Source organism: Pteropus vampyrus, unplaced genomic scaffold (assembly GCF_000151845.1).
Source record: "Pteropus vampyrus isolate Shadow unplaced genomic scaffold, Pvam_2.0 Scaffold199, whole genome shotgun sequence".
Taxonomy (NCBI): Eukaryota; Metazoa; Chordata; class Mammalia; order Chiroptera; family Pteropodidae; genus Pteropus; species Pteropus vampyrus.
In genome coordinates this window covers 1,149,805-1,164,248 of record NW_011888980.1, presented here as the reverse complement: position 1 = coordinate 1,164,248, position 14,444 = coordinate 1,149,805, and the positions used below count along the sequence as shown (strand labels likewise).

Here is a 14,444-nt window from a genome sequence, read left to right as displayed (position 1 = left end):
TCTCCCGGAAATGCCTGTGGTCTTGGCCCAGCGCGCGGTCCCCTTGGACCCCGGGTTTCCGCATTTCCGCAGAGGCGCTGTCGCGTAGGGAGGGAGGGTCCCGCGAGTTTTTTGCGATCTCGATTCTCTGTGCCTCTGTGGGAAGGCAGGACCCTGTTAGGACAGCGATCCCACAGTGGGTTGGGAGGGGGAGTCTCAGAGGGACCCTGGCCCTTGACCTACCTAGAGAGAGAATAGAGTTTGGCCAGCCCATTGGCAAAAGCGTCGTTTCCTTGTCCCAAAGGGGAGGAGCGGGATGGACGGGTTCCTGACTCCCCGGGAGTCCGCAAAATTCATTGCGGAAAACAGCCAGGATGTATTCATTGATGGTGGAGGCGTGCAGAGGGTGGCCGAGCTGCTGCTCACTAAGGTCTCGGGGCTGGAGCTGCGCGTGGGCGGCTGGAAGGCCCTTCATGAGCTGAACCCCAGGGAGGCTGACGAGGCCGCGGTCAACTGGGTGTTCGTGACAGACACGCTCAACTTCTCCTTCTGGTCGGAGCATGACGAGCACAAATGTCTGGTGGGGTATAGGGGGAGAACGTACAGTGGGTACTGGTCCCTGTGCGCCGCGATCAACAGAGCCCTTGACGAAGGTTGGTGCCCCTTTCTGCCGGTCAGACCTGGCAGCCTTTGAGATTTCAGTTAACTGGGAGGGTCCCAAGGAGGGGGTTGGAAGATAGAATAATGTGTTAATAAGGCAAGCTTGAAGTTCTTCATTGCCACTCCTCTGCTTAAAAGTATGAGAAGAGGCTGGCGTTAAATGCTTATTCAGTGGTAAACGATCCTAATATTTATTATTATCACAGCAAAGTATAAAGTGTCAGTTTTCTCAAGAACGCCACTTTGATGACATCTGCAAACAAAGGAACAGATACAACATTTTATGCAGTCACAATACATTTGATGTAATATAGAAACGGATGAATAAGTGCAGACGAGCAAATAGAAAATGAGGGGGTCTGTCATTTTTTATTATTCATCCACTTTCAGTGCATTCATGTAACACTCAGGTTTCGTATTAACCGTATATTGTAAAAGCAAGGGTCTAACGAATAAAAGTATGACATTGTTAATCAGCGGTTTTTGTTTTTTTTTTTCTCCCAAGGGATACCAATAACTAGTGCTTCGTACTATGCCACAGTCACCCTGGATCAGGTTCGGCATATATTCCGTTCTGACACTGACGTTCCTATGCCTTTGATAGAAGAGAGGCATCGGATTCTCAATGAAACCGGGAACATTCTGCTTGAGAAGTTTGAAGGCTCTTTTCTTAATTGTGTCCGAAAAAGTGAAAAAAGTGCACAGAAGTTAATGCACCTGATAGTTGAAAACTTTCCTTCTTACAGAGATGTGACTCAGTTTAAGGTGAGTTGCTTCTGTTGGGGATTTTAGAATTCTTAATTATCTTTTCATAGTTAACTCTTTTCCTCCCACAACTCCTTTTGAGAATAAAAACTTAAATTTTAAAGTTCTTATGGACAAGGAATACTAACAAAATTAAGTAGTGTTTTGAAGACATTATTTCTCTTATGTTTTCTAATCAGTTTATTTCCTTTTTTCGTTGTCCTTTTAAAATGTTTGAAACCTGAAAAAACACTAGACTGTCAGCATGATGTTGTCACTTAGGGATAATGAGGTCCTTTGAATACTTCAAAAAATTTACATCATTGGATGAAAATCAGAATGTATACTAAATTTTCTCTAATAAAAATATTTTTTTGCAGAGTTCTACTGTATATGTATACTATGTTTTCCTTTTCATGCACAGAGAAGTAATAATGATATTTGCTTTCAAGTACAAAAAATTTTCAAGAGACATAATTTTAAAATGGTGAACATTTTGTATACCCTCCCAGTGTACACCTGGATTTTGTTTTTGTAAAATTCTTTTAGAATCTGTTATCACTGTGTATTTTAACTGATAAGAAGTGAAAGCAACTTCAGCAGAATCACGTAATATAAATATGTTGAATAAGCTAATGAATACTTGTCAAATTGAAATTTTAAACCCTCCCTTTGTAATCGCAATTCAACAACTAATATTACCAATAATATTGTTTATGTCGCCCTTTATGATTTCTAAGGTGTTTGTGCATAAAAACATCTTGATCTCATTTGATCCACAGAACAACTCTATGGGGCCTAAGGACAAGGAACATTATTGTCCCCTTTGCAGACCAGGAACCAGTCGAAAAAGAAAATTTAGTTTATCTTGGGTCATTTTGACAGGAAATAGCTAGCTTCTTGATTCTACAGTAAAATGAAAGATGGCCTGATTATGTTAAGATTCTTTAAATTGCAAGTGACAGACACAAAACTAGAAAAAACTTAAATCAAAAAGAAGAATTTTTAGATGAATATTGGTGATAGGAACATTTCGGATCAAGTACTTGATGCCATCAAGATTCAGCCTCTCCTCTTTGCTTCTGTTGACTTCATTTTTCTTTTATTGTAGACCAGCTTCATGAAGTAGAAAAGATCCATGAATTTTGCATCTTACTGCTTCAGTGCACGTGTGTGAGAGAGACAGACAGACAGAGACAGAGGGAGACCCAGAGACAGAGACAGAGAGACAGAGACACCCTTTCTGGTGTGTGTTGCAGGGGAGGATATGGGTGTGGATTGGACAGAGGCAGTTCCTAGAAAAAAGGCCCTAGGTCAACTTGCTGTTGAACTTCATTCTGTGCTGACTAACGATTTTGCTAATGCAGAAGTTACTTTGAGATTTACCTTTGTCTTCAAGGTGTGTTATATTCAGGCCATCTAAATATATTACACACTGTATAAAAGAAATCAAACTGCTATTAATGTGGCTAAGAAGCCATGTATGCCAGAATTGATATGGTTGTGGTAGATGGGCTGAGATTAAATTTAACATGACTTCAGCATGGAGTAAATTCAGGACATCCTATAGTTTTTTCTTTCAAATGTCCTGAGTTTTGTTTTTGTAGAAGAAAGGAGTGATTTTTTTTGTAGATTATAATATTGATTTAGTTAGCATTTGCTGATTTTCTGTTTTATTTACGGCATGGTGCTTTTGATTTGCTTTGCTGAAAAGTTCAATTTTTAAAAATGACCAGGATATAGATTAATTTTAAGGCCGATACATTTAAAAATGAAAATTAGTACCTGAACCATTTCCCATCAGTACTCATTTCTAAAATGCATTTTTATAGAAAAATCCCCAAAGTGTAACAAAAGTCATACTTAAGAATTCTAACACTTTCTTAAAGGAGTATTATATTTTTTCATTTATTTTTTCCATAAGATTATCATTAGTGTTACCCAAAGCACTGTAACCCCTATGATTCCTAACATAACAATGAATATATAGTAGGTGCTCACTTAATGCTTTGATTAGTCAATTTACAGTTATCTTTGTATATTCATTTAAAAGATACACAAATAACTAAAGCACTTTGTGCAACTAATTCCAAATCTGGAGGGATTCTTATGAACAATTTCGGGACTGCTTTGAAATTCAGAAAGTATTAAAATCAAATATCTTTTTATCCATATTTAAAATTTTTCTAATTGTAAAAGTAAAATATATCAATTACAGAATTTGGAAGGTATAGAGAAGTAGTCTTTATTTTACCAACAGGTAATTACCACCATAATTTGGTCATTTTCTCTGTGTATGTGAATGTGTATACAAATAGGCAGGGGAGGATTAGGATCATGCCGTATAAACTTTTAAAATTTAACACATTATGAACATCTTTTTATGTCAATAAAATTATTTCACAGTACAATTTTTTTCATAGTATCAATTTTAATGGCTTCACAGTATTTTACTGTATACAATCCCATAATTATTTGCCCAAATTATTTTACTGCAGTAATTGCATTTGATACAGTTTATTTTTTAAATTGAATTTTATGTCTTCTTGTTTTCAATTTTTTTCAGTACTGAGCGATACTGCACAACAGTTTAACATCTATAATTATTTCCTTAGAATGAATTCCTAGTAGTAGAAATACTGAATCAGAGCATCGCCAGTATTTTCAGTCTTGTACTGTATAAAAATGCTCACAGTTCTCTAGAAAGATGATAACACAGATGATCAGCAGTAGCAGATGAGACTGCCCTTTTCCTTACTCTTTCAGAACATGGTATTGGTCGTTATATTTTTTAATCTTTAACAAGTTGCATAAAAAGTCATAATTATTTTTAATGTATACCTATTTACTGAGATTATTATTCACTTTAAGATATTATAAACAAATTAATGAAATTAGAAAATTTTAATTCAGACAGGGAACAATTTCCAGGTTGTCATATTTTGATATGACGTAGGTTTGGGAATATAGGTTATTCCTAAGTGATGTAGGGCTACTTCTTATTGAAGAAAATCATCTCGTGGTCGTAGTTTTTCATTTACAATTATTTTATAAAGGTACTATTTTGAAAATATTTTATTTACAAAGCAATATTCTGGAAAGTGTAGGGAATTTTTATTTTGAGATTTGCTATTTTCAGTGATATCAGTTAATATTTTGGAGACATAGAATTTGATTATTAAAAGCGTTTGATTACTAAAACCATGTCACCTTTTAAGAAAATGTTTTATAGATAATTCGAATTTATTTTTAGATTCCTCACTTGAATCATATACACACACACACATATTTCATTTTAAGGATATCGTAATCTAATTTTTATGATGTACTCGTTGGCTACCATGCAGTGGTCATAATGTGACAATTTATGTTTTGTTAGATGCTAGCATTGATTTTGATATATGTCTGGTTCCTAGATTTTTCTAGTTCGCTCTGTGAATCTTGTTAAAAATAAGAGACAATAGCTTCTGTCTATCATAGTAAACATCATGATATAATGTGTTTGATACACAGTTTTATTTTATAAATTAAGTTTATGTCTTGCTGTTTAGTAAACTAGAATTAGAAACCTAGTTATCATATATAAATCCAGTTCTTAGTGGTGATTCGTTCTCCCAGCATTCAATAATTTGCAGACTTTACACCATGTCAAAAAATGAGTATATGTATTTGCTCTGGAAAACAAAATACTGAATTTCCTAATGTTGGCCCTAGAAAACTTTTACTTAGTGAAAGTAGGTTTGGATCGATTAAGCAATATTAGGTGGTCATTAGGATATAGTATCACTGAATTTTTTTTTTTTTTCAGTAAATAAAGGAATCTATATTGTCATCTGAAGGAATTTATGTATGGAGCCTTTCTTTCCTTGAAGAATTTGATTTCATTTTTTATTTAATTATTTATGTCATTTAATTATTAAAACATTCTCCAGGATGGTCAGAATATACTTTGGGAACCAATAATATTGATTATTCCCATTTAGTAGATGAGCAATTATAAAAGATGATTTGGGGATCTTACCTTTGATATTAGGATTAGGAGTAGACTGTAATTATTTGTCCATGTTTTTCCATAGTTTATGCTGATCTGTACTTGTAGTTTTATAGAGACTTTTAGAGTTAAGTTATAACTCACTACCTTATAATGCTGGATTAAATTCGTTTCTTCCATGTATTATTGGTAGTTTATTTTGTTATATGGACTTACTTATTGACTTTGACCATTTCTAAAAATGAGAGACTTGACAAATTCCGGCTGTTAATCAAGTATGTCTTTATTTCTGAAATAAGTTAATCATATCTGAAAGGGAACAGGTAAAAAATAAATGTTGTGATTCTCTTCAGAGGTAAGTTTAGGGATGATTATTTTCTTCTTTATACTCTTTGAGTTTTATATGATTAACATGAATTATGTTGCAATTAGAAAAACATATATATATTTAAGAAACTTTCTAAAGAAATACTATCTAGCCATTAAAAATAGTAAGTAGGTAGATTATAGTGACACAGAAATAAGTACACAAAGTGATGCCATTGAAAAAGAACACTAAATAGTACTACGATTGCATAAATTGTATTTTCTGTGCCTTGAAAAATATAGGAAGTAAATTCGTAGTGATAGAGATAATTTAATGTTTATTAGACTCTCTTTTTTTTCTGCAAAAGGTCTCTAAATTCTTAACAGCAGGGTAAGGTTATTCTGCTCTTGAAAAATGTTTTCAATGTCTTTTTTTTTTTTTTTTTAATAAATATTTCATAAAACTTTCAGATACCCAGGTAACATTTATATTCTCTTCATTCATCAGGGGAAAAAAATTTCTTTTTACAAACGGGCCCAAATCCTTGTGGCAGATACGTGGAGTGTGTTAGAGGGAAAAGGAGACGGCTGCTTTAAGGACATCTCCAGCATCACCATGTTTGCTGACTATAGATTACCTCAGGTTCTTGTTTACCTGGGAGCCCTGAAATATTCTGATGAACTACTGGCGAAGCTTCTCAAAGGTTTGCCAGCTTATTTAAGACATTCTCTATTATACTATGAATTGTTGTTGAGTCTATGTCTGGTTTCTTTCACAAAAGGTCTCCTTTTCTTAGAAAAACAGTATTTTTTGTTGATGGCATGTGTAAAGAAAAAGGCAAGGGCAATTATATAGAGAGAAAATTGCTTTTTGTTGTTTACACTGTGGAATATGAGTATTGTGGGAAGTTGCATTATTTGAGCTTTATAATTTTAGAGCATCATAATAAAATGAAATCTAACTTTACGTTACATGAAAGTATGTGACACTAAGACAGTTCATCTGGTATAGTATTTGAAGAGCATTAAGCTGAAGAGCACACTACACTGCAATAAAAGGTGGGCTGAGATGTAATATGTACTGGGTTTTGAGTCAGATGGCTTCAAGATCTGCTGCTGGGTTATCTTATTGATTCTCAAGAGTGGGAGCCTTATTATAATATATAAGTACAGATAATTGTGTTTGTGTGAAAATTAGCTTTTTGTTTTTTAAACATTTCTTTGTATAAGAAAAATAATTGTATAATTTTAACATTAATTTCTCTTTTGGGGGTACAGCATTTTCAGCTTTTTTCTTTATTTTTAAGAAAGTCATTTTTATGACTGAATAACATTCTCTTGTGAAATAGATTTCAATCACCCAAAATAAGAATAACACAGAATATAAAGGTACTATTATTCCTGTGGTTACTTTTATCTGACTTTTATGCTGCCTCGGGCAATCCATTTTATCTCTATTTCTTCATTTGAAAAATAACAAGTGTTTTATGTCATAATGCCCATGTCTTGGATCATTAATTGTTGCATACATTTAAAAGGGACAACTGTTGGCAATCAGGGCTTCTTTTACATACAACCATATTCAGCTGGTATCTGCCTCCAAGGACTTGACGATTGTCAGTTGACTTGACAATTCTGGCAAGTCGATAGTCAAGTTTTGAGGACTTGATTAACAAAAGAACTGAAGAGGAAGGGATGGATTTGTATGTTAGCACCTGGGACAAATTAAGGAAATATAGAGTTATCTGTTCTTCCACCTGCCCCAGTGACCGGTGCCTGAGCCCTGGAGGGAGATGGATGGAAGGGACATAAGTAACAACACTAAAGATCCCAGGTAACAGAGTGGAACCCAGTGGGGCTGGGTATTTTCCCTGTCTCAATGGATCACAGGGCCTATCGAGTACTCTGAAGCTCTGTGCAATAGTACAGACTGGTGGCCAGAGGCCAAATACAGCCTGCAGATGTGTTTTGTTTGACCTGAACAGTGTTTTAAGCAATTAAAAAAATTTTTTTTATTTATTTAAATTAGTTTCAAGTATACAGTACATTGGTTAGACATCTATAATGTTCATAAAACGATCCTAGGTGCTCCCTCCCTCCCCTGGCCTTCCACTTAACCATCATATTAATGCTAACTGCATTCCCTGTTATGCTCCCTGTACCCAACTATAACTACTAATTTGTACTTCTTTAATCCTTCACCTCATTCTCCCAGCCTCCCAACCCCCCTCCCTTCTGTCCGTCACCAAATTGTCCACTATTTTTATGAGTCCGTTTTTGATTAGTTTGTTCTTTTTGTTCCTTAGATACCGCATATAACTGAAATCATATAGTATTTGTCTTTGTCTGACTTATTTCACTCAGCATAATAACCTCTAGCTCCATCCATGTCATTGCAAATGGTAGGATTTCATGTTTTTTAATGGCTGAGTGATATTCTATTGTATATATGAACCATAATTTTTTTATCCAGTCATCTATTGATGGGCATTTAGGTTGCTTGCATATCTTGGCTACTATAAATTGTGCTGCCACGAATATTGGACTACGTAGATCTTTACGAATTATTGTTTTGGTTTTCTTTGGATAAATACTCAGAATTGCAATTGCTGGGTCAAAAGGTATATTTATTTTTAATTTTTTTGAGGAACCTCCATACTCTTTTCCATAGAGGCTGTACCAATTTGCAATCCTACCAACAATGTATTGAGGGTTCCCTTTTCTCCGCATCCTCGCCAACACTTGCTGTTTTTTGATTTATCGATGATAGCCATTCTGACAGGTGTGAGGTGATATCTTATTGTGGTTTAAATTTGCATTTCTCTGATGATCAGCGACCTTGAGCATCTTTTCATATGTTTGTTAGCCATCTATATTTCCAATTTGGAGAAGTATCTGTTCAGATCTTCTGCCCATTTTTAATTGGGTTGTTTGTTTTTTTGCTGTTGAGTTGTATAAGTTCTTTATAAATTGTGGCTATTAACCCTTATCAAATGTATCATTAGCGAATATCTTCTCCCAAACAGTCGGTTGTCTTTTTGTTTTGTTGATGATTTCCTTTGCTGTACAAAAACTTTTTAGTTTGATGTAGTCCTATTTGTTTATTTTTTCTTTTGTTTCCCTTGCCCGAGGAGATATATCTGAAAAGAAATTCCCGTTAGTAATATCAGAGAGTTTACTGACTATATTTTCTTCTAAAAGTTTTATGGTTTCGGGTCTTACATTTAAATCTTTAATCCATTTTGAGTCTATTCTTGTATATGGTGTAAGAAGATGGTCCAGCTTTTTTTTTTTTTTTTTGCATGTATCTGTCCAATTTTCCCAATACCATTTATTGAAGAGACTGTCTTTACTCCATTATATATTCTTACCTCCTATGTCATATATTAAGTGAGCGTATAGGTGTGGATTTATTTCTGGGCTCTCTATTCTGTTCCATTGATCAATGTATCTGTTTTTATGCCAGTACCATGCTGTTTTGATTACTGTAACCTTCTAGTATAGTTTGATATCAGGTAGTATGATACCTCCAACTTTGTTCTTCTTTCTCAAGATTGCCATGGCTATTTGGAGTTTTTTATGGCTCCATATAAATTTTAGGATTATTCGTTCTAGCTCTCTGAAAAATGCCATTGGTATTTTGATAGGAGTTGCATTGAATATATAGATTGCTTTGGATAGTATGGCCATTTTAATAATGTTGGTTCTTCTTACCCATGAACATGGTATATGCTTCCATTTATTTGTATATTCTTCAATTTCTTTTTTCAATGACATAATTTTATGAAAACAGGTCTTCTACCTTCTTGGTTAATTTGATTCCCAGGTATTTTATAGTTTCGATGCAATTGTAAATGGGATTGTTTTCTTAATTTCTCTTTCTGAAAGTTCATCATTTGTGTACAAAAATGCCACTGACTTCTGAATATTTATTTTGTTACTTGCTACTTTACTGAATTCATTGATCAGTTCTAGCAGTTTTTTGGTGGAATCTTTAGGGTTCTCTACATATAGTATCATGTCATCAGCAAATAATGAAAGTTTTACTTCTTCCTTTCCAATTCGGATGCCTTTTATTTCTCTTTCTTGTCTTATTGCTGTTGCTAAGACTTCCAATACAATGCTGAAGAGGAGTGGTGAAAGTGGGCATCCTTGTCTTGTTCTGATCTTAAGGAAAATGCTTTTAGCTTTTCCCCATAGAGTATGATGTTAGCTGTAGGTCTGTCTTATATAGCCTTTATTATGTTGAGGTATGTTCCCTCTATTCCCACTTGCTGAGAGTTTTTATCATAAATGGATGCTGAATTTTGTCAAACGCTTTATTTGCATTTATTTATATGATCATATAGTTTTTATCTTTTGATTTGTTAACGTGGGGTATCACATTAATTGTTTTGCAGATATTGAACCAACCTTGCATCTCAGGAATAAATCCAACTTGCTCATGGTGTATGATATTTTTAATGTATTGCTGAATTTGGTTTACTAATATTTTGAGGATTTTTGCATCAATGTTCATAAGAGATATTGGCCTATAGTTTTCTTTTTTTGTAATGTCTTTGCCTGGTTTTGGAATCAAGGTAATGGTGGCCTCATAAAAGGAGTTAAGGAGCCTTCCCTTTTCTTGAATTTTTTGGAATAGTTTGAGAAGAATAGGTGGTAATTCTTTGAACGTTTGGTAAAATTCACCTATGAAGCCATCTGGTTCAGAACTTTTGTTTTTTGGAAGGTTTTTGATTACTGATTCTATTTCATTGGTGGTAATCAGTTGGTTCAGATTTTCTGGTTTTTGGGGTTTTTTTTGACTCAGTTTTGGGAGATTGTATGTTTCTAGGACTGTATCCATTTCTTCCAGGTTGTCCAATTTGTTGGCGTATAATTGCTCGTAGTATTTTCTTATGATCCACTGTATTTCTGTGGAGTCTAGTTATTTCTCCTTTCATTTCTGATTTTATTTATTTCAGTCCTCTCTCTTTTTTCCTTGATGAGTCTGGCTAAGGGCCTGTCAATTTTGTTTATCCTTTCAAAGAACCAGCTCTTGGTTTCATTAATCTTTTGTATTGTTTTTCTAGACTCTATTTCATTTATTTCTGCTCTGATCTTTATTATTTCCTTCCTTCTATTCACTTTGAGCTTTGTTTGCTGTTCTTTTTCTAGTTCTTTTAATTGTAAGGTTAGATTGTTTATTTGAGCTTTTTCTTTTTTCTTGAGGTAGGCCTGTATTGCTAGGAATTTCCTTCTTAGTACTTCTTTCGCTGTGTCCCAGAAATTTTGAGTCATTGTGTTTTCATTTTCATTTGTCTCCAGGTATGTTTTAAGCAATATTAAATTAGTTATTAACACTTGACAATTAGGAGATTTTACATGACAATCAAACTTTCTAACTCTTGTAAAAATAGAGAAATATGGGAACATTGAGCCTACCTTTAGACAGGGCAGCACACTCTCTAGCTCACCACAGTTTGCATGTGGCTGCTGCATTTACTTACTCTTATCTGCCTGACTGCTATGAATTGATGAGCCAACTCCAGTCTCAGTGGCAAAGCATAGCCAATGTTCATCTCACAGGATCAGATGTGCCCAGAAGATGGCACTGAATAGACTACGGGTCCTGTAGGAATGCTCAGCTTCATATTCAGGCAGAGCTGACTTAACGATTCTGAATCCAAAGGATGATTATGGTTTTCTTTTCTCAAGTTAACAACTTTGATTTCTTAGGTTCTCCTTGATGCACTTAGGGTGTCCCCAAGTCAGTGTTCAATTCTCAAGTGGGGAAGGGAGGTACTGTTTATTTGGCCCCCTATCAGTCTTCCAAATTTTGTAATAATATTTTTTTCCTGGCATTAAACCCAATATTAAATCCTTTCTTTTCAATAATGTAGTAATCTTGCTGTCATATTTTTATTTTCATTTCAAATTTTTTTTTTTTGATGTTTGATCTTATTTATTTGTTAGTCTTACAAAACCTCATTTTTGACTGAACTCAGACTTGGAGGTAGAAGCTCTCAGGGAGGAAAATCTGTTTCTTGGCAGTCTGTTCCTGGTGTTTTTCTTTGGTTTCTTTCATTCTCATGGCCAAAAGTTTAGCCTATTCTTTAGCCTCTTTCTTATTTTTCTTAGTACGCTGTTTCTTCAGAGCAATACGCTTACATTTGTGTTGCAGGGTGTGTAGAGTAACAAGACACTGAATCTTGCGTGCTTTGTCCCAAGTTTCTTACCTTCTTTGTTTAGGGGCTTTCTCACAACATATTGACAGACATCACCTTCTTTAGAGAGATTGAAAAGTTTGCTGGTTCTGCTAGCTCAGGAGTATCAGTGAGACTAGGAATATCATTCTCCCCTTTTTTGATAGTGACCAAGTTGAGAACACTCAGATTGGCATCCACAATGCAACCTCGAACAGATTTGCACTTTCTTTCTTAAGTCCTCCTTGATCTATAACAGGAATACCCCTTACTCAGTAGCAGCTAGAAATGGCCATGGGTCAAGATACTGTGCTTCATGGGGAAACCTTGTTTGTCATTCCCACTACTGATTCGAACCACATGGCCCTTCCATTCTTCACCCAGAGTGTCAGCAGCAACTTCTGTGGCCATATGCTTCTCATAAAAGGTACGAAGTTTGCATTTATTGTCCACTTCAGTGAGCTTCTGGCAGCCAGTGGCTGGGAAAGAGATGTTCAGCCTTCATCCTGAGGTAGCTGAGCCTCTGAGGTGCCACGAAAGAGCTGTTGTATTTTTAAATGTATGGTTACCCCATATTCATTTAGCAAATGTTTGCTGGAGAGCTAGCATGTTGAGATAGGCCAGACACGGTCCCCTACCTTGTGGAACTTGCAATTTTGAATTAATGCTTGAGTTTAGAAATTGTTTAAATTACGCGAAATAAAGTCTGAGGTTTACAGTTTTAAAGTAAGTACTGTTTAAATACTGTGTTTTGTTCTACAGTTCTGAATTGATTTTACATCATTGATTATTAGTGCTTCTTGCTCTGTTTTTTTTCCCTTGCAGGAGAAATGCTGTCGTATGGGAATAGGCAAGAGGTGGAAATCAGAGGGTGTTCACTTTGGTGTGTTGAACTGATCCGAGATTATCTTCTGGAGCTTATTGAAAAAAAGGGTGAAAAAAATAGTGGAGAGATCAATTCCATTCTTCTGGATTATTACTTATGGGACTATGCCCGTGATCACAGGGAAGATATGAAAGGAATTCCATTTCATCGAACACGTTGCATATATTATTGATCCAAAGAGTTAACTGATCCGAAGAAAACTCCTTGCATTTTTATATCACGTAATCATTTGTACGATTTCACTTTGATATTAAGAGAAGGTGATAGAAGTTATAGCAATAAGAACACTGATTACCCAGTCTCACTTAAAATTTTTTTCCAACATATCACTCTGTATTCTCAACTTTACCTTTTTTCTGCTCATTTGGTTTTGACTATATTTTCCCTTTTTGTTGACATATGATGAATAATGAAAGAACTTTAATGCTTTCTTTAAATTTCAGATTTCTAAAAATTAATCATGCCTTATAATGTGATTAATCTTCAGTGATAATAATTCATCTGTTCAGTTGGTATCTTTTCTCAAGGTGTAATTTTCTATATGTCTTAATCATTTGCTTTGAGAGGGGGGTTGGATGGGGTCTTTGCTGTATAAATGCTGCAGCTCTTGTAAAAAATTTTGACAGCTTAAGCTTTTTATTGATAATGACAGTGGGTTTTGTACATAATGATTTTCAGTTTAGTATATCTATCTGTTTAATATTTTTTAACAGAGTAAATATATTAGAATTGAATAAAGATTTTAAAAAATTTTCTAAAACCTGGAATGGATTATTTTATTAAAATAGGATATTCCAGATATAATTTTAAAAGGTTTTAGTGAATTTGATTATTTACTTTATGTTGCAGAACGCTCATTACCTACCACACACTCATTTCCCACTTTCACCCCCACCTTCCTTTCGTAATCTTGGTTTTTGTTAGTTATATCCCTTGTCAGCTTGCTGTGACTTTGTGCAAATCAGAAAAAAGTGTCCTTTCTCCAAGCACTTTGCTGCCATCTGCTGGAAATGTATAAGGTCATAATAACCTTACAAATGACATTGACCGTGAATGTGAATTGGTCCCACCTTGAGTTATGCACCACATAGCTTGCACCACCATAAGTAGTGGGCCTGTATCTATCCCTCCCCTGTGTGACTCAGGGGAAAGTGAACCCATCCCCAAAGTCATATGTAGACCCGTATTACTATGAATGGCTTATTATTCATGTTAATCGTATTCTCTGCTTGTGACTATAGTAATGGGTTTATAATCCAGTTCTGGACAATGAAACTGGAGGGAAAGTCTTCAGGGAGGCTTCCAGGAAAAAATTCCTTCACTTTAAAAACAGAAAGGCCCTCTTCTTTCTCTGAGCTACATTCTGTCTAAATGTGATACCTGAAGCTGCAGTAGCCATTGTGTGGAACCAGAGCCCCATCTCAGCTATGGACTTCATTCCTGAGATTTGTAAACATATTATTATTTCCATCGTTTTGAATTAGTTTTCTATAATTTGTAGTAGAAAGTATCATAACTAAGTTTCCAATTTAACGCGCTCTCATGAGGCTCTAGGAAGCTGAAGCAAAAAGGTCTCCCAGGCCCTGGAGCCCTCCAGCCTCTCGGATTCTACCTGCACCACTCCCCCCGCCGCCTTTCATGCCCCTCTCCCTCTCCTGCTTACCCTGTACCTTTTCTCTCCCTTCCTCTTTTT

General features: G+C 35.2%; 1 protein-coding gene across 1 annotated transcript; it reads left to right on the top strand.

The window, feature by feature from the left end:
- The first annotated feature begins 70 nt into the window (after positions 1 to 70).
- CUNH9orf64 (chromosome unknown C9orf64 homolog) lies at positions 71 to 13,128 on the top strand. The gene is made up of 4 exons (XM_011372049.2): positions 71 to 632; positions 1,145 to 1,404; positions 6,189 to 6,384; positions 12,691 to 13,128. Exons 1-4 carry the CDS (start codon positions 296 to 298, stop codon positions 12,921 to 12,923), a joined length of 1,026 nt encoding a protein of 341 aa, XP_011370351.1. The 5' UTR covers positions 71 to 295; the 3' UTR covers positions 12,924 to 13,128.
- The last annotated feature ends 1,316 nt before the right edge of the window (positions 13,129 to 14,444 follow it).